The sequence below is a fragment of the Chelon labrosus genome, assembly GCF_963514085.1.
Source record: "Chelon labrosus genome assembly, chromosome: 17".
In the NCBI taxonomy this organism is placed as follows: Eukaryota; Metazoa; Chordata; class Actinopteri; order Mugiliformes; family Mugilidae; genus Chelon; species Chelon labrosus.
In genome coordinates this window covers 18,167,181-18,188,514 of record NC_140350.1, presented here as the reverse complement: position 1 = coordinate 18,188,514, position 21,334 = coordinate 18,167,181, and the positions used below count along the sequence as shown (strand labels likewise).

The window sequence follows — 21,334 nt, the reverse complement described above, 5'->3', positions numbered from 1 at the left end:
GGATTGAAATTCGTCAGAACTATGGAGGCTCCAAAATAACAAAAAGTTTCAGTCGAAACTCTTAAATAAACTGCTGTGACAGAAGCTGAAGTTTCAAGGCGTTTTTCCTATGAAAGCCTCAAGATAGACGATAAGAGTAAACACTACATTACATCTGGTAGCCTTTTTTTTCTTGTGACATTGGTAAGACCTCAACACAGGACATGCATACAAGAAACCAAGGACTGGATGACGTAATAATTTTTGCGTAATGAGGACTTATGATTAAAAAGCGCTGCAGAGTGAGGCAGGGTAATCAAAAGCAAGACAGAACTTAGAAAACAGAAACACCAGGAAACACAGCGGTGCATGAACAGGTAAATCCATGGTAAGAGAACAGGTGAAAAAGGAAAGGCAGGACTATATATTCACACTGAGATTAATGAGCCTTGCTGTGTGGGTGCACACAAGAAGAAACCAATCAAACAATCAATGGAGGGAAAAAACAGTAAGTAGAAGTAAGAATCAAAACACCAAGGAAGAAACTTTAAAAACAGAAATAGGAAATGCATGAAAACCAAACAGGGTTAAAGAAAATATTCAAAACTTTACCTCATGAATGCAGAAAGATTCTAAAATTATAACCATGACATTTACAGTGCAACAATCAGGTTGAGTTTTGAGCTCCATTGTGGCTGTCAGGACATTTTTATATTAGAGTTTAAATGTAAATTAGTTTTCCATCGACTGAATCTATGCAATGCAGAACTGTACACTGAGATACAGAGGAAGCATTTAAGAGACACAATAGACCTATAATCTTCTTATTGTGAGCAAGAAGCATTTATGGCTTGCATGGTCAGATCCAGATGATCAAAAGAAAGAAGCGCTCTGATTGGATAGGACATAGTCTGAGGAAGTAGATGTAAGGTTCCACGATACACAACTCCACATGCAAAACTTAACACATTCATGTCACACAACAGACACCTTTCAGTCTCAGATCCTGAGATAACAAACTCATGCTGCGAGTTCTCAACACCTCAACTAATGAATCAACAGTTCTCCCTTCCTTAAACTCAATTAATGAACAACACTGGGAAAACTATAAGGTGACTCAAACGCAACAAGCGAGACAATCGTGCACTTATTCTGCTTCATTACAATATGTCTCATTGCAGTTGCCAATCAGACCACCTGTGCTGGCTTTGTGTTTTTAAATCTAACATTAATCAGTTTGTTTTATTAAATAATGCATGCATTTAAGGCAGGCATTTAAAAAAAAATATGAATTATACTAGTCTCACATTACAATTATGAATAATGTTTAAATAAATGTTTGGAGTTTTTTTGGGAATGTTATGTTACATGGGTAGCTTCAGCCCCAAGTGGATATTTGGTTATGGATGGTTATGGTACCTTCTTTACGTCACATATTTTTTGGTAATGTGAGCCTTCAAGTGTATACAGTCCTATTGAAATTCCGTTATTGTTTTAAACACTGCAATATGCACTCATAAGCATTCAAATTCCAAAGCAAACTTAGAGACGGACTCAGCCTTCTGATCATTTCAAGTGTTGACAGTCATAACAAAGTTTTAGAACCTACTTCCTGTATTGAAGTCTCTCATTCCTTCTTGAGTGGTGAGTGAACCTCAGTACAATCAAACGTTATTTTAAAGTCACAAATTAAGCCAGCCTGCACACATTCTGCAATCCACACATCAATGCATTAGAGATAATCTATTAGAAAATGTAGAATATGCTCCAACAAGGAATTTGGAAGAGGAGGATGTGTTAGAGAAATAAATACAGAGAAAACAATGGAGACAGAAAGAGAGTGTAACTCATTATCTAGGAGAAAGGAGTCTGGACAAAGACAAAGAATTGTTGACTTTTCTATGGCTAATGTAATTTCACGTTTTGGATATTTGCAATGCTTCATATCTGCCTCAACCAGGGTCCTTATCTTAAATTTACTTTATTTACCTGATTTGTGTAAAATTATTATGCGTGTGGGTCAGTTTGACATGCATGTTGCACAGACCCTAAATTAAAATGTGTATACTCACTGGATCTAATTGCCAAAAATAACAGCACCACACATTTCAGTGCAGGAAGAGGTTATGGTGAGCTTATGGAGAGTATTCTGTCACTTGTATGCAGAGTAAGAAACAGTGTATTTGCCTCTGTGAATGGCAGTGTTGTTCTCCATCTACCACTGTGGTCCAGACTTAATCGCAAAAAAAATATTTTATAGACTGAGAAGAAATTTTTGTTCAGACATGCATGGCACAAGATCAATCCGACCAACTGTGTTAAGCCTACGGCTTTTTAGCTTTTACACAAATAACTTATGAAGTGTTTGACAAGTAAAATCTCAGGTTCACACCACCCTAAGTCCATGGCCAAGGTGACCTGAGCAAGCATCCAACCCCCAAACTACCCTGGGCTCTGCACGGGTCCCAGCCCACTGCTCCAAGTGAACAAATGGATGTTTTAAATGCGAAGAAAGAATTTCCCCCATGAGGGATCAATAAAGGAAATTAAAAAATAAATAATAATGGGGCAGTAGATGAGACTAATGAGTTTAAAGAACTCTTTTTCTCTTGCACTAACTGCTAGTCAAAATTTTAAGCAGTCTGGTACTCAGGTTGAAGACCAAACATGTGATGTCATAATACTTGGACTCCTTCACTTCCTACAATAAAGGGTGCCAAAACTGAAAGTGTTCTCAATGGTTTCTGAAGTGACAGTATGTAATACTAGCATAATCAATGTCATTCCAAACAGCCTCAGCTCCCCTTTGTGCTTAGTTCTAATTAGCTAGCTAATGTTAGCATATTACCAATATAAAACAGTCAACATGGTGAACCTGATGCCTGCGCTGCAAGTTGTTCTTTGAGTGGAGTTGGATTAACCAGTTGCTCCACAGAATGTGCTATTCTGAAGTCTGAGGGGTGAGATCTGCGACCTCTGGTCATAAGAATTACTAATCCTTGTTTAAATTTGCAAAGATGTTTGGTTATGGGGCTAGAGAATGACAAGGAAATTAAGTTAATATGTAAAGTGGGAAAAGAAATGATTTATTTCATAGTGAACATAGCATTGCCAAAACACTGATATAGCAGGGGTACTGTACAGCATGAGAGAAGAGTCTCCAATTGTCTTCGAGCAAGAAGAAACATAGCAAGCCTGCACAGTGTAGCATGCAGTGTTCAAAGTACCACCCTGCAACACAACAAAGTGTCAAAAGCACAAAGATGTAAGAACAGTCGCAAACAACAAAGAGAGACAGAAACGTAGTGACAGAGAGAGACACATGCACACACCCACCCACCCGTACGCACACACAGACAAACAAACCCATTATTAAACAGATCACTGTGTTCCTGACTTAAATTCAGCCTGTAGTGTTGTGCATGCCCAAATCAGGACTCTGGTTACTACCTCCTACTCACCAAAGGCAACCCCACGTTCTGTGTCTGAGTAAGATAACCAAACTTGATGTTTTCATAAAGTGATAATTCACCATCAGAGTTGAGAATTAGTTTCATTTTCATTTTCTAACCAGAGAACAATAAGATACAGCACACTGTGTAATCTGTTCATGCAGTGCATGTTAGAGCTGGGGTGATTTCCTCGACAAGCGAGCCTGCCGCAAGGCACACACACACATAAGCAGACGCAATCAGACGGGTGCACACAATGGGACCGGCTGACAGTATCTTCTCTCTAATCAGAATCTTAATTAGTCTGCTAGCAGCGTCCCATTAACATATATTCCTCCTAATTAACTAGGGACACACACACACACACACACATACAGAGCGAGAGAGGCAGAGATAGAGAAATTAAATATGTTTCTTGCTGTATCATAAGATGAGAAAATAAATTAACGAAGCTGAACAACAAAAGTAAAGCTTTAATCTGTCAACCTTCTTCTGCCTTGACAGAAACGGCTCAGCTCCATAACTTTGGTGGGAAAAGTCTTTGTCAACCAAAGTCAACACAAATTAAGTTTTGCCATAATAGCTTTCTGTACTCTGAGTAATGTTTCTTTTCTTTTCGTTTGAAAGGGAGAACAAATGAAAAATGAAAGCAAAACAAGGGGTAAAATCGTCTGCCAAGGGGTATGGAGAAAGGTCAAGAAGGCAATTCACATTTGATGTAAGCTTATCTTTACCATGATCTCATGACGAATGGCACATATTTTTGTACGTTTCAAACAACATTGTGCTCACGTTCTTTTTAGATAAAATTGGGTCACACCATTCCAGACAAAAACGAGGTGAGATATCGAATTATCTATCTGTGAATGTTCTCAGTCGTCCAGGCCATCTTATATCCCTCCCAACAAAGGTGATAGCTAGAAGCCACTATCATTGCTGAATATATATGCTGAAGGTTAATAACTGACACATGAGTAATGTAAAGGTCAAATGATTAAAACTTTATATGACTCAAGCTCAGACAGAACTAACTAAAACGAAACTTATCAGAAAAATCGGCACTTGAGTATGCATCAGCATTATATTAACTACCTAAATGACAGAAACCATCCTTGAAAAAAAATGTATTTGACGTGTACTTAAGTGTTTTAGTTTGACCCAAGTCCCATCCGCTAACATGGAGGACATAGAGCTTAGTGTCTATACTACCGCCAGCCACCAGGGGGAGCTCCTCATGCTTTGTCCTCACTTTTGAGGAGGAGCCGTTCCGCCCTCCATCTTTATTTACAGTAAGGTCCGAAGCGTACTAACTCTTTCACTGATCAAACAGCAAAACATAATAATGGAGCAGTTTTTGTACTCACGCTCTTCCTGTTCTTTAAGTTTACAGCATGTTGTAACTGGCGAGGGACATGGTGAGGGAACCGCTGACAGAAAGATGAGGGATATCCAAATGGCTGTTGCTGCTTCAGGAAACCTCGACGCTAGTCAGCGGGAATAACCGTGGTCTTCTAGCCGCCCACAAGAACAGTGTCCAAGATGTGTGTCGTGGCCCAGTCCTTTGCGGTTGAACATACATGTCTCTTAGGTTACACCTCATTTCGAACAGCCTCTACGCAATGCAATAAGCTAATTCCGGGTTTATTTAGCTTTAGCTTAGCTTCTGCTACAACACTGCAACAGTTTCTAATCGCCATTAGCGGTTATGACAACTATTACAACACCGTGTCATAATTAAACTGTTTGTAATTACAGTTAAATACATATTAATAAAGTATTTACCTCTGGGAAAGTTTGGGAACTATATCATTTCATCCGTTGGTGCACTTACATCCATCCATCACTAGTATCTCTGACGATACAGCCCCTGCTAATTCCCTACGGGGTTACCTTGATGTTGCGCGTACATAGCAAACAAACTGTTTGAATTAATAAAACTTTATGTACACTGACAATCATATTAATATCATCCTTGTGACGAACATAAACAGGAAGAGAAGGTAACTGTGATAATCTTATTATTTATTCATGCTTGTCTGAAGATGTTTTCTTTTATAGACAGCTGGCTACACGACCCAACACATGATTTATTATTTTTTTAACAAATGATATGACACCACCATCATGAATGTTTTCCACGCTGTTGATTAGGTCCTGCGGAACCGTGGTGGAACAAAGGTTGCGGCTATATGGAGCTCCGTGTCTCAGGATATTTATAAGACCACAAAGACTAAGCCCCTCTTATGTAACTGATTTATCCAGGATGGAGTCCTTGGAAGGTAACTGTGGCCAATTCTCCTGCATTGGAAGGTACGCCACTAATTGATCGTGTTCATCAATTGGTCATGTTGAGACACGGGGGTGCCAGAGCGAGTCCTGTTGTGTCAAAGATGGTCCACGCAAACACACACTTAGGCACACTTCCGGTGACATTCTCCAGCTGCTTCGGAGGCAATTTATCACAAAGTCATGTTTTTGTGTTACACATATCCGTCAGCAGTGAGTCACCATTTGCAATAATGCTGGTATGATATCTGGGCTGAGCAAACACCGGTTACCCTTTTGTCAGTTTAATCTGAAGCCGAAGACTGTGGGTGATGACCGAAAAGCGTGTTGTGGGTGAAAGATGAAAAGGAACATTTTGCATTAGACTCTAATGTCTTTGTTGCGATGCCAGGCCTGCCCACAGTTCCGTGTCATGACTCACGTCTATCCAGAGCCACCACAGCTCTATTTCTACACCGCTCTGTTTCAAATCTCAGCGTCACACTGTGTTTGTATGAAAAGGCAATGCAAATGTGAAAGGATCTTTGTTGCCATGGGATGCAGATTCTTTTTTTTATTGAAATGGCTTACACTGTGCTACATACAGTTGTGGAAACGAAAAGCACATGGAAACTGATGGCTATTTTTGACATGTTTGGCAAGCAAACATTTGGTCTTCTTTGAAAAAGTGCTTACCGAAACATGGGTTTACTTTAACAATACTGATTTATTCAACAATAGATGTCATATTTGTCCGTGTTAAAGGTAAGTACGCACCTGGCATCAGAAGCTGTTACTGCTCCCTTTAACATAACTTCGTGTCGGCGTTTGGCATAATGGTTCACCAGTCTCTGATGATGGCTCGATGGAATTTTTAAGCACACTTCCATGCATAATTCCTTCCGTTGGAAGATGTTTGAGGGTATTCTTGAATGTACTGCCTGTGTCAAATCCCTCCCAAACACCAATTTAAATCAATTCAAATAGTTGAACCAATGCCCAGTCCCTAAGGCAGTGACGCAACCCCTAACAATAGCATTTCCACCACCATAATCACAGATCACATGCGGCTCTTTTCATGAGAAGCTGCCTTATGTCTGCACACTGTATGTCTACTGTTACGGTGGCCAAACTTTGCATTTTCTTTTACGCCGATGGCAACACTGTGTGCTGCCATGAGCACATGCCCCCCCACGAAGGCCAAATTTGTGCATTCCCTCTTTGACACCAGCAGTTGCAAGATCCGACTCGTGTTCTTCTGTTTGTTATCAACTAAAGAGTTAAAAGGTAGCAGTGCTTCTCAATTTCACATAATCTAATTAGTTTTGACATTTTAATTCGTACCGCAGATGTACGTGATGTGAAGTCTTGAAATTTAAATGCAAACCCACGGGCAGTGGCTGCTTGTGAGTGAACTTGTACTTCATTTTTCTATTAAATGAACAGATGTGAATGAATTACAAACTATACTTTTTAAAGAGCACATTTAAACTAAATTTGAAATTAGTTGTGCCAATGATCATCAGCTATATATACTGTGAGTTAGCATGACTCTGGGTATATCTGGTCTCACTGGGGTTATTTGGCGAACATCAAATGCAGATTTGTATCCATCACACAATACCATCTGGGGAGGGAGTCCAAGCCCAAACGTATCTGCCAAAAATGTTTTGTAGTCTTTGTTTTCTTCCTCTCTGAACTAAATGCAAACACAAACACAGATTTAGAACTGTATACAATATTTATTGACAATGTATTAATTTCCATTGGTTTTTCATAGTAAAGACAGACACTGGCTTTTACAGGGCTCATCTTCGAGAAGGGTACAGCTCTGGGTTTCTGGGAATGTTCTCGTGAGTGGCACATACAAGGATTTCTCAAGGTGGAGGGTGTCGAGGGGGTTAAAAAGGATTGATGCCGCTCGGAGTGAATTCCGGGGCAGCAGGAGGCTAAGGCTTCTTCTGTGAGTGTGTGTGCAAACATACACTGTCACCGAGATGTGTCGTTTAGGCTTTTAGGATGTCAGTCTGTTCCTACTCTCCAGAGAAGGCTCTGCCGTCTGATGAAATCCTTGCATTTCCAAAAACCTCAACTTTCCAGGAATAAATAATAATAAAAAAAACATTTTCAAACCATTTACAACCATGTACTTTATCAATTTTACACAAGGTACTATGGAAGGATTTCATCAGCATACATACATTTTCTGTGTCCCTAGAGGATGGTGTATAGTATAAATATGAAAACTGCCAAAATTTGATTTACAAGGTTTTGTTAAACAACAGCGTTTGCACTCCCCCCACCCCACCCTCCCCTCAGTAATATAGAAGTATAAAAATATATGAAACAAAAAAGCGCTGTGAAGTACAAGCACATATCCAAAGTGTAGAACTTATGAAGCAGAACTTTCTTACTACCTGGCAAACATACACGCACTGCACACTCTCACACTCAGATACACCATGTCATACCACACACAGTATATTCTGAAGATTAGGAAATACATTAATATTGGGTAGCTTCAGACGTGTCTATGGCTAAGGAGGGGGGTATCTGCCTATGCTGAAAGACTGTGCCATACTCTCAGTACTGTAAATGTGTACCGCATACAGCATTGTGGGACTTGTGTTAAACAGAGAAAGGAAACAAATCATCAAGGAAACATCTGGAACAATCTACTTTTCTTAGTACAATTACTGGGTTCGAAGGTGTGGCTGTGGTGTCGGTTGTGTAAACTGTGCTGACCTGAGAGGGTTGAGTTTTGGCCTGATACAAAGGCATCACTGGCCCCTTTAACACTTGACCCTTTGTATGTGTGTGTGTGTGTGTGTGTTGAAAAGGTGGTGTACATTAAGCTGTACTTAGCTAATCATTGGTACAAGAAATCGTCATACGTCCGCTGACACATTGCAGCAAATACACGCTGCAAAAGAATATCAACTACATTCATGAATACGTGTTTACAATTTGGCAAAAAAAAAAAAAAATACATAAAAACGAAAAGTGTGCTTTGATGAATAGAGCAAACAGAAATCAAACGTAATGCTGTAAAATAGTCTATATACATAGGTTCACATCAGCCTTTGCATTCTCATAATGTTACGAATGATACTGAAAAGTTCAGTTTGTCTTTTCTGTAGGAAGCTCATCTGAATTTATTTACAGGAATAATATGTTCCAATCGACGATTAACAATATATTATATGATATATACATATTAAAATCTTTTATATATATTTTTTCAAATTGTTGTTACATGATTTGAAATTAGACTTTATCGCATCCTTATAGATCTCTAGACACCTCGATCCCTTTGTGTATGTATTTTAAACGTACTTATAAAATAAACTACTTTAAGAATATATTAAAAATAAGATATATAAGAAGAATTGCTGACACAATCACCAGAACTTTAAAAAAATACATAAAAACAAAAACAATCCACTAACTTTGTGCAGATTTCAATCACTAGAAACACAAACTGACTGATAAATAACATAGAAATACCAGTGAAGTGAACTGAACTGGACTGTTGCTGTCCGTCAGAACTATGCTCAGTGTTAATACTTAAGTTTCTGGGCATTGCGAGTGAAGATGCATCGTAATGCCATTCTTTAAATAGTCTCAACTGTTACATAAATGCTTAAAGACGTTTTCATCAGGAACGTTATTTGCAATATCAGGCATACCTCTTTTATGTATCTGTAAATGCACACATCCTTATGCTTATCTGTGGGGTTAGTTAAACACAAAGAGCACAGATTAAAAGGAAACAACTGGATGAGAAAGCGATTAAAAACAGAATATCGAGGAGTTCCTACTGTACAGAGCATGCAGTGAGTCATAATGTGCGGCTGCACTTTAATTAAACATTACAGTATTAATGATTGAGTATTCGCTCGCACCTCCACACTCAAAACGAATGACACGCCAGGAGCGATGAACCCTTTGTGCTAGATTTTTGTTGATTTAAATAAACTCAATAACAGCAAAGAGAGGAAAAAAAAAAATTAAGTTTCCATTTCAACCTCTGATAACTGATCACGTCCTCTGTGTATGTAGAGTATAAGCCATAAAATCACAATTCATTCATAAGGACAGCGTGGCAGTTCTATGGGGAAGGGATTTATGACAGTGTATTATAGCCCTAGGTTTAATTTTACTTTCTAACCTTGTAACTGAAACGTAAAATGTGATAGTAATAATAAAGTTCCTCTTAAGACACCCCCCTATAAGCACCAGATATTAGATATTAGAACTATGGTACAGCCTCTATGGCTTTTAAGAACGTGTGTGCAAAAACCACTTATAAAATCTACCATGTGACTTCACAGTCAAAAGCACAGCATCTGCAATTATCTGTAATGAGTTCTTTTTGGACTGGCTGCTACGCCTTTTTTGATTCTCAACCTATTTTTTATTTATTTTTTTTCCCCCCACAACTAAGAGGTTTTAGGTCTCTGTACGTTAATTATAAAAATCTGACTTGGGAGGCAGATACGGCACATACTGTAAACCCAGTAGAGTCAAAATAAAAAAAATATCCTCTTAACACAAAATAAATGCTATAATCATAGTAGATAGATGATGTTTGTGCTTTTATCCATTCTGGGCTTTCTTTGAGAGCAGCCGTGCGTATTTCGTCTTGAACTGTCACTGCTAGGAAAGTGTCTCTTGCAGCAGTGGTTAACTACGTTTTTAAAATCTGCGATCTAGGTATGTATTCAAGGAAGTGGGTATAGAGAGCTGCAAAGGGAATTTTGTACAATATCCCTATAATAAATGCCATACAGGTGATATTTACATTAATTGTTCACAGACTAAACTAATTTCTCCGGATATACTTGTCCCCAAATACCTTTTATGAATGAAATTATATAATATATTAATATTTATTTTCTTATTTTGCTCATTCATTTATCTATTCGTGTCGCTTATTTTCTTTTAGCAGTTTGACACAGTTTGGATAGTTATGACAATCCAAATTAGATGTATTCACTTCACGCTGCTTGACATAACTTAACATTCAGCAGGCTTTGTTGAGTGCAAGCTGAATAATAACCTTTAGATGATTTGAAATGCTCTTGAAAAACTTTCCAGTGGCACTTCTGTTGAAAAGGTTGGGAAAATACTGAGAAATAAATCAAATTGTGCCCCCGTGTATATTAAAGTAGAAAACGGTTGATCTGATTTTTTAATTTTCACATTACATGATTATGTAAATTGTAAAATTTTAGGCCCTTAAAGGGGAACTACTGTTGTTTTACAACCTGGACCTTATTTCTGGCATTAAATACGATCGTTTACTCACCCATATAACTTTTGTGTCATTTGTAGTCAGTCAGAAGATGTTTAGATCTGCATATATCCATATAGTGGGAGTGACTGGTGCACCGAAACACAGCCTCTAAATAACACATTATCTGCCTCAAAACTTGTTCATTTCACCAACATTTTGTTGTCGTACACTAGTGCTATGCTGAAATGAACGAGTTTCACGGCAGATAATGCGTTATTTAGAGGCTGCGTTTCGGTGCCCCAGTTACTCCCACTATGTGGATATACGCAGCTCTAAATATCTCCCGATAGACTACACAAAAGTTATATGTGTGAGTAAACAATTGTATTTTATGCCAGAAATAAGGTCCAAAAACTGTAGTTCCCCTTTAACCATGGTACTAACTGATTTAGTTGATGTGCCTAACCTGTTGACCTGAAACTTGCTGTAGCACTTTTAAGTAGTGTTAGTGAAAGTAAATGCTCATTTAAAAATAATATGTCCACTTCTAATTGATATAATATATTGGCAATGAATTACCTTGACTGAAACATGAAACATAATAATAAGAAGAAAAAGAAGAAAAAATAAATACATTAGAAAAAAATGCAAACAAACACAACTCACAAAACATGTAAAATTTTACTCAGGGACAGGCACCTTATATGTTTGTAATCTCTCTTCTATAAGGTTTTTCACGTGTTAGCCAGCAAATGTATTCCAAGATATGGTGGATCCAGTCCTGAATACAGCAGTTCAGTCTAGTATTAGTAGATCACATAAATATGAAACGAAACAGATACAAAAAAAAAGAAATGAGCAACATATTCTGCTGTTTGTTCTCGCCCTCACTTGTGTCCTTTTCTTCTCATTTTAATTGACGTAATAAAGCCAGTAAACAATGTTGAAGAAGGAGAAGACGGTTGGGAAGATCATCCTCGACCATTTATCGATCGAGTTCACGTCAGTCAAGTCTGGGATGGTGATTTTTAGCTGTGAGGCACGCCTCCGTAGTCGGCTTTTCTTCTGAGTCATGTGGCGCTCCAGTGCGTTTCGCCCAAAGTTGTGCCTTGCTAGCCCCGCTTTGCGATACTGTAGAGTTGAGCTATCGTACGTCAGCATGGTATTTCGTGGGTCGTTGAGACCCAAAGCCAACTCTGAAACGCCCATGTCGTTCTTGATATCCAGGGTTCCCAAAAGGATGTTTTCATGTGGGTCCATCTGTCCAGGGAGAAGAGTCAAGTTTGTCTAGTGTATTTATGTCAGTCAAATGCATTTTTTTAACCTATAAAAATGTCATTTTAGAAAAAATAAAACACCAGTTAAATCTGATTGAAGGGAAAAAATATATAATATGAAGGGCAGCACTGGTGGAGGCAAACCTTAGGAGAGTTATATTTTGTGGTTTTAGCAACTTTCAGCTCATTGTTTTGGGTTTACCAACAGATTTCCAAGACGTTGGATTGACAATTGAATAATAATAATAATTCAGTAGTTAAAGCTATACATATAAAGTATCAGCTTCACATTGTGGACACAGATTTTTGCCGTACCTTATTCTTTTGATCGCCGAGTCCAATTGCTGCATCATCCACAAAGATTGGTTCCCACATTGAATCGTGGCCATCAAGATCCCTTTGTTTCATTCTTGCGTACAAAGTATCATCTCTGCCAACTACATTACCCACCAGCCACTGCGGAATCAAAGACACAACACATTCACAGTTAGTGGAAGTGGTAGGTTAAGCAGTGTAAGCTGGAAACAAATAATGTGTATCTTCATTCATTCATCTTCTGTGACCGCTTGTTCCTGTGAAGCCTATCCCAGCTGTCATCGGGCGAGAGGCAGGGTACACCCTGGACAGGTCGCCAGTCTATCGCAGGGCTAACACAGAGAGACAGACAACCATTCACACTCACATGCACACCTACGGCCAATTTAGAATCACCAATTAACCTAACGAGCATGTCTTTGGACGGTGGGAGGAAGCTACCTGAGAGAACCCACACATACACAGGGAGAACATGCAAACTCCACACAGAAAGGACCCAGACAGCCCATGGATTCGAACCCGGGACCTTCTTGCCGTGAGGTATCAGTGCTAACCACCTTTCCACTGTGCCGCCACTAATGTGTATATTTTTTGAATAATTCTTACGTTTACAATTGCAAAATACTTGTGGACATGAACTGTACACTTCACAGTACATAACTGTTGAATCATTTGAGAAAAAACTATTTTGTTATAGTAATATTCTTCCTTCATTTCATTCACTTGATGTCTCAGGACATTAGTGCAGACATTTTCCGGCCCAGTTAGCTTCTGTGTTTTGTATTAAACATATTTCAGCAGTCCACATTAAGCCATGTTGTGGTGGCTATTTGCATCTCTGCTGGTAGACATTTAGTTCATTTCATCTGGGAATGCCAAATGGAAAAGTGAACGCAATTCTGTTTTATTGAGACAAAGTGCCAGGTGGCACAGAGACCCTCGTTCCCTCTGTTCCTGCTGGCATCATGTCACATTGGGCTTTCAAACTGGGAGAGTGCGGGTTTATTAGACTGGCTTTACTTAGCACAGTGAAGGAAGAAAACATTGGGTCAACCCTCCTTGCGAAGAGAGGGCCTTTCCTTTCTTTGCTAGTGATTATTTTTAAGCTACTTAGACAGTTTTATGAATAATTTAATTAAGATTGTACCACAAAGAAAACAGGGAATCCCGTGAATTAGAGCAAAGAAAACTTCTTTGGCTCAAAAATGCAAGCATTTAGTGGATGACATGCTTGGAGATTGTTTTACATAAACAGACATTTTCTGAAAATTGATTCTGGAAGTATTAAGTCATTTCCATTATTAGGGTAGGCCTACAAAACTGCAAGGACGAGCAAAACAACTAACCTTGTTTGGATCCATCCTCATCTTTTCATTGTTGGCTGTAGTTATTTTCTCCGCTGCCCTTTTCTGACGCTGAGGGCCCCGGCCAAAGAAGATGTAGTTCACCAGCGCATACTCCAGCAGAGCCAAGAAGACGAAGACGAAGCAGCCCATGAGGTACATGTCTATGGCCTTGACGTATGGGATTTTGGGGAGCGTCTCTCTCAGATGGGTGTTAATGGTAGTCATGGTGAGCACCGTGGTGATACCTAGTAAAGGAATTAAAGGAGTTAAATGCAGTGCCGCTTTCTAAAGTTCATCTCAGGAGTGTGTCATTTTTTTTTTTTTTAATGTAATAACTATAAATCAGAGGGGCGAGCACGAATCCGCGTCTTGCATTTTTCTTGTCTGTTAGTCTAACTGCGGCAATCGCTCAAACTGACTGAATGTGTGACAGATTTAATCCCCCGTCAGCGAGACAGCTTCGTGATCACCCTGTGCTTGATTAAGCCTGTCAGGATCAATGAAACCTGGGGGCCGACCCCCGTGATTTTAAAACATACTTTGGGAGACAAGGTTAAGGACTTGAAGCACCTGAAGTGTCGGAGCAATTTGAAATTCAAATGTCAACCTTGATCTTGTTCATTAGTGGAGAACTCCTACAGAGAAAAGTTGTTGTTTTTTTTTTTTTAAAAAAGCCTCGCCCAGCAAGCCGTGGCAATAGGTACTGTCAGACTGACTGTGCATATCAATGTGTTAAGATTGAGCTTATTATGACTGGCACGCTAACACTTGCTGGTAGCAATTTCGTTACCGGCTCTAAGTAGTGTGCTTCCAACAATGTGTCTATTTTGCATACGCAGGAATTATAACAGCACGAGAAACCTGATTCTAAAGCTTGGATATAATTTTCCACGCACGAGTAAATGCTTGTCTTCACAGCTCCTGTAGCGCTCGCAAATTACCCCTCATGCGCCTACTCTGAAACTGCACATTGCGCCGTTATTTAAGACAATGTCTACTGAGAGTCCCAGTAAACAATTACTAAATTACAGCTGTCACGCCGCTGTCAGATGACCACTCCTCAAAATAGGATTTGGGCAATTTTTCCCCGGGCTGTCGCTGCAAGAGCTTATAACAACAACAGCGAAGGATTTCCGCACATGGTGGCCACGTGATTTAGCCATTACAGGTCAATTTTAATGCCCAAAACCAGGTCAAAGTAAAGTGGTTCCTGAATCCAGTGTAGAAAGGGGGGTGACCAAACATTTCCCAACTCGGTTGACCTGCCTCCATTATGGAGCATTGCCTTTTTTTTCTTTTTTTTTTTCATTAAATCCTATGCACGCCTTCCCCCTGGATCACTAAATGCAGCTCAGTCGTCAATCAGCGAAATTGCCCTGTCGACTAAAGCGAGGGATGGGTAAAAGGATGGATGATGCTGGGTGGGTGGAGTTGGGTTAAAAAGAAAGACAGCGAGCTTCTGACAAACACGGAGGAGCTCGATACAAACCTCGCTGGCTACATGGGGTTTACATAATCAAGGATGACTGGGGGGGAAATTGTGACTTCCAGAACTCTGGAATCAAAGTAGAAACAAATCAGTCTGGTCATCCATCATAATATGTGTGTGGAGTGGACTAAAGTAATACTTGATACTGGATATTGACCCTGTTAAAAGATGCATCTTCATATGAAGACTTCATAAAGGCGTGACGTACTATAATTAACAAATTGATAGACATAAAATAGGAGAAATTAGACCAAAAAAAGTGAAATCCTCATAATTAGAAGTGATGCTCCTCACAGTTCAGCAAAGTTTCGACAAACTAATGCGCCCACCGCCTCACCTAGAGCCACTCTCGCAGCAGAGGCATCATAGTTGATCCAGAAGGACACCCAGGAGAGGATGGTGATGAGGATAGAAGGCATGTATGTCTGCAGGATGAAGTATCCAATGTTTCTCTTCAGCTTGAAACTCAGGGACAGACGGGGGTAAGAACCTGTGGGGAGGAGGAGAGGGTGAGAAAAGAAAGACTAGACTGGTACACGAATGAGGTCTCTCTTTAAGGTATAACTCCCCTTTAAATCGCACATTTTGGGATGTTTGCTGGCATCAGTATAGACTTCTAATTTTGGACCTGCCACCTTCGTGAATCTATGGTTTAAAAAAACTGCTTGGTGAATGTCTGCCTCGATGATTAAAAAGCCGACTGTTGCCTGGACACAGGACAAGAATAGAAATCTCTGCAGTAGAAGCCAGACACTTATAACACCTAGTTATTAGTTCTAGGTTGAGAATCCATCAAATAAACAACAAAGAGCGTTCACCACTGGTGGAGGTATTTTTGTTTTTATGGCATAATAAAAATATGGACGACCCACTAATGTTGGATTGTCTTTTCAGAGCCAGTGTTGTTTGTGGATCAGTTCGACTCAAGTGCTTTCATGTACTCACACAGTGACAAAGACTCAAAAAGGGAGCTGTCCAACACTTTAAAATGTTGAAAGAGACTATGCCAAAGCCAGATAGCATTAAATGAGCATCAAGAGACTGACGGCTGAAACGCGGTTCCATTCGTAGGAAGAATCTCTTAACGGGGTCATTAAGAGACATTACCTGTTTCTTTTATATTCTACCTTGATGAAGCGTGTAGACATTTACTATATTTAGCCATCTTAAATTGGCTTTGTGGATGGCAGTGTTGGTCTGTCAGTCTACCAGGCTGAAAACTCTCTTCAGCTATGTTCAGGCATCTGTGATACTCAGACGATAAATCCTGACCACTGGTGATCTAATGCGACATTGAGGCTGAAATTTCTAAGTGTTTTTTTTTTTTTTTTTTTTCAAAAATTTGGAGGATAAATTTGTGATCATCTCACTTCCCTTTTCAAGATCTCACTTGTCGGGGAAATATCACAACATCTATTTGATGTGTTGCCTTCAGGATTCTTAAGCAACGACTCGTGATGTCCCTTGTGTTAAATTCACGAATAAACTAGTAAAAAGAAAACTGAGTTCTGTCAGCCAGAGATGGCAACTTTATGACCAAGCTGGATGCAGTGAAAGTTTGGCACTATGTATTCCTGTGATACTGGAAAACCAATGCTACAAGATAAGACCATACAGATACAAAGGTGTTGGATTCTTGGGCTGATCCTGAGTATAGCAGCTCATCCTTGGGTAGTCCACTGAGCACTCATCAGAACCACTTGTTTCCCTGTTATATACACCGATCAGGCATAACATTATGACTTATACTGTGCAGGTCTCCCTTGTGCCTCCAAAACAGCTGTGACGCATCAGAGAATGGGCATGGGCCTTCTGAGGGTGTCCTGTGGTGTCCTGCAACAGAATATTGTTAGTGGGGGCCTATGGGTTGAGGGGAGGGGCCTCTGTGGATCATCCCACAGATATTTGATCAGTTTTGGGATCTCGTGAATTTGGAGGCCAGGTCAACACCTTGTGCTGTTCTTCATGTTTTTTGAGTTGTTCCTAAACGGTTTTTGTGTGTGTGCCTGTGTCAGGCTGCACCCTGCTGGGGATGGCTGCTGCCATCAAGGAGTGTCATTGCTATGGGATGGGTGCCTGGTCTGGTCTAGGTGGGTGCTACATGTCTAAGTAACATCCACATGGATGCCTGGTCCAAAGGTTTCCCAGCAGAACATTGTCACAAGATGGTCAATGTCATTTACTTCTCCTGTCAGTGGTTTTAATGTTGTGGCTGATCGGTATGCACATGATTGGTAAAATCAACTTTTATCAGCATGCATAGTTTTCTCCTTAAAAATTGTCCATACTTCGGTTGCATTACCATACTGCAGCTGGATGGAGGATGGCGCCACAAGAAGAGCTCGAGTACAATTTATTAGAAAGTCAAGTAGAAACAGAAGAAGGGTGAGGAAGAAGGATTAAGTCTTTATAATGGAAGCACAGACAATCCACCAGGCCCCTCTTTAAATGTCACCACTTAGATCTGTTATTTCAATTAGCTTATGTTAACACGAGCCACGGAGACAATCACTGAATTATTTTCCTATGAAATGGGGAAACTGCTTGGGTATAATCACTATTCATGAGGAAAACACTGACATTGCCTATCCTTGGAGTGAAACATGACACTTGCATTGGATAAAAGCTCATGCACTTGTGCTGATGTTTGCATTCCTCAGTGACCACCGGGTCAGGTTCCTTCATCTTGCAATACACAGCGCGTGATAGAGGAATCCCCCATCTCCTGTATCTCTGTTTAGGGTAATAACATCAAGCATAGCGCCGGGACACACTTGGGTAAACTTGCTTGTATATTAATGGTACACACACACACACATTCACACACAAACACACAAACACTGGGCATTCTGCAGTCGGCATTGTGTTTTTAATGAGCTTGCACTGAATGTGTGACCCCTGCAGACAAAACAAGTCTGTACTGGGGGAGTCTCCCATAACTAACACGGAAACCAGAAACTATCTTCCAATGAACGACTGTTCCCGCTTACGAATGCTCTCCTGCATGACAAATTCATGAATATGACAATGTCAAAGAAATGAATATTTTATTGCAGCAGGCAGCATTCTTTTCGTTTGTTCATGTTGAATAAGTCATGGTGTCTTCGGCGGGTCTCCCAGCCATTACAGCACTTCATTTGAAGCTGTGTGGTTTTTTTACATTTAAATTGCATTTTGCATTTTGCATTTTGCATTTGCGGAAAATTGCCACCTTCGCTGCAGCAGTAATGATATGGAAACATCACAAATAAAGGGGGAGTGACAAGAGCCAAACATGTGTACAGAAAACTGAACTCTTTCATAACTTTTGCAGCGTTTGACGTTTAACATTACCTGTGGAGAAGACGACATTCTTGGAGATGAGCTTATGATCCACGATGGAGAACTGGGGCAATTCGATCTTGTCCACGCCCGTCACAGCGTGATCTCCCCCTCGCCAGTAGAATTCAATGTCATCTGTAGTGTAGCCATCTGAGAGGGTGCAGAGAACAGGAACTGGTGAGCACCGTTAAAGGTCTACATATGCGTTCGTAAATGGGTCCCATCTGGATCTCGGGCCGTCCTGTTAATTAATCACTTAGCATGATTAGGCCTCTATTTGTCACCGTTGACAGCAGGCGTAGTAATTTGCTAAATAAAACGTGTTCTAATCCACAAGGAATGGATGAATCTAATAACCCATCGGATTTGTGTGTATGCAGGTACCGTACAGTTTGTTTACATTTGCTTGTCGTCTACCGCTTCGATTTGAACCAGATGCATTTCCACTGTAGCTAAATTAAACTGCACAGGCGGGGATGTACTATATGATTGTCTGCCATCTAATTCCAATTTGGTCTAGATATAAAAAATTCGATTAGCACGTGTATCATGTCCAGACGTACAAAAAAGCTTTTTGTAGCCAAGAAGTCAAATATTTTGAATTCACTGTGACCAATCAGCACCCCCTTTTTTTTAACCATTTGCAGCAACAGTAGTCCTTGTAAAGAATGAACCAGAGTGACTTAAAGTAAGGTTGGGGTCATCTAAAAACATTTGTAATGACTTTTCATGAAACATTTGATTTCTATTGTTTGAACTTGTTGTAACCCAGAGGTTCCAGTGTCAATTTGCTTAAAATTTTTGAAGTCTGATAAGAGCCAGGAATGAAAGCGTTTATATCTTAATACTGAACCGTAGCCACAGCACTACCTACTGGTAGCAGGAAGACAGCCTCATGTGACGATGAGTGGTTGTTCTCCAACACCAGGTTTTGGACGCAGGAAATTACATGCTACTCTTTTTGTTCAATACCTGAGAGACTCTAGGCCCACATGCCCAGAATTAAATGTTATTTCTGTTGTTTTCTGCTGTGATGGTTTTTCCAAGAACCAGCATGGTGTTACTTATTATTACTATTATTGTTATTATTTTATGTTGGCACTACGCTTGCCCCACTTCTAATACTTCAAGGTTACAAAACCTTGGAAGAACTCATAATTAATGCTGAGTTACTTGGAAACACACGGTTACACATTCACCGATCAGCCGCAACATTAAAACCACTGACAGGAGACGTGAATAACATTGACCATTTTGTGACAATACAACGTCCTGCTGGGAAACTTTTGGACCTGGTATTCGTGTGGATGATACTTAGACATATAGCACCCATCTGGACCAGACCAGGCACCCCCACCCCATAGCAATGACACTCCTTGATGCCAGCAGCCATCCCCAGCAGGACACACACAAAAACATGAAAAACAGCACAAGGTGTTAACCTGGCCTCCAAATTCCCCAGATCTCAAACTGATCAAGTATCTGTGGGATGATCCACAGAGGCCCCTCCCCTCAAAGGTCCCCACTCACAACATTCAACATTCAGGCCCATGTCCATTCTCTGATTAGTCACAACTGCTTTGGAGGCACAATGGAGACCTGCACAATATTAGGAAGGTGGTCATAATGTTTTGCCTGATCAGTGCATACACCTGCACAATCACAGTTTAGAGTGAGCCATAATGTATCGCTACAAATGCTGCTTGCCTTGTTCAAAGTGCTCTCAAGATTTAGGCATCCTTAAGCAAGATGCATACTGATGTTTTGGTACTGACAAATATCGTATCATGAAAACTATTAATTATGAAATAAAGTTGAACATACTGTGTAACATCCTTTATAGTCAACGGGTGCAGCCCTCTGTTGCTCAACATATTCAGTATGGGTCAACTTTATTGTGTTTTGTCCCCTGAGCAACTAAATGATTAATGAGCAAGGGTGATTGAATAACCGGGTCTTTTTTTTTTTTTTTTTGGCTTATTTGCATCACTAGAACTCAATAAAATCTGCAAAGGAACAAGAAGCACAACCATTAATATTAATCTGAACAAAAGCTGTTCCCTCTTTTGCTCTCATTCTAGCCAAATCAGCAGAGACAACGACAAGAAATGAGACCAGTAATGACTGAGTAAAATGGAAGTCCGCAGTTATAACTTAAGTAAAAAGTCAATAAGAAAAGTAGAAGATCTTTATTAGACCATGAAACCTGGGTCTTGTATAGACCAGTGCGCACTCCCCGTCCTTGTGCAGTTGTGCCATGTTTGCTTGCTTCAGGGCACAAGGGCATTGGTTTCAAAGAGAGGAGGAAAAAAGAGATGAAGAGACGAGGAGAGACAGGACGCAGATGGGGCTAGTGTGGTTTATTAGAGGGATGGCTCAACTTTAAAAGCAAGCTAAAACCGCATAAGTCTGCAATTGGTAAAGCAATTTTAAAAACACATAGGTTATAATCATGTAAACTTATGTTTAAATGCCTGTCCTTGTAGTACTGAAAAAAAAAGTACTGAAAGCGGAAGCAGGACGTGCATGGCAGAACTCTGTGCATACACAACATTAACAGAAGCTTTGTTTTAAAAAGTTAGCGGTACGTTTGCTTTTCCACTTTGGCATACTTTAGGACTGACACGACTGACACACAGCTACCTATTTAA

At 40.0% G+C, this 21,334-nt stretch overlaps 1 protein-coding gene across 1 annotated transcript in view; it reads right to left on the bottom strand.

The window, feature by feature from the left end:
- Positions 1–11,520: 11,520 nt before the first annotated feature.
- Positions 11,521–21,334, bottom strand: part of gabrb2b (gamma-aminobutyric acid type A receptor subunit beta2b) — a gene marked incomplete at its 5' end in the record, with an annotated part of 55,746 nt that continues 45,932 nt past the window's right edge. Inside the window, 5 exons of the mRNA XM_084564331.1 lie at positions 11,521–12,195; positions 12,528–12,668; positions 13,874–14,118; positions 15,700–15,852; positions 18,696–18,857. Coding sequence (XP_084420457.1) covers positions 11,848–12,195; positions 12,528–12,668; positions 13,874–14,118; positions 15,700–15,852; positions 18,696–18,857 — 1,049 coding nt within the window. The 3' untranslated portion in view covers positions 11,521–11,847. The remainder of the gene's footprint in view (positions 12,196–12,527; positions 12,669–13,873; positions 14,119–15,699; positions 15,853–18,695; positions 18,858–21,334) is intronic.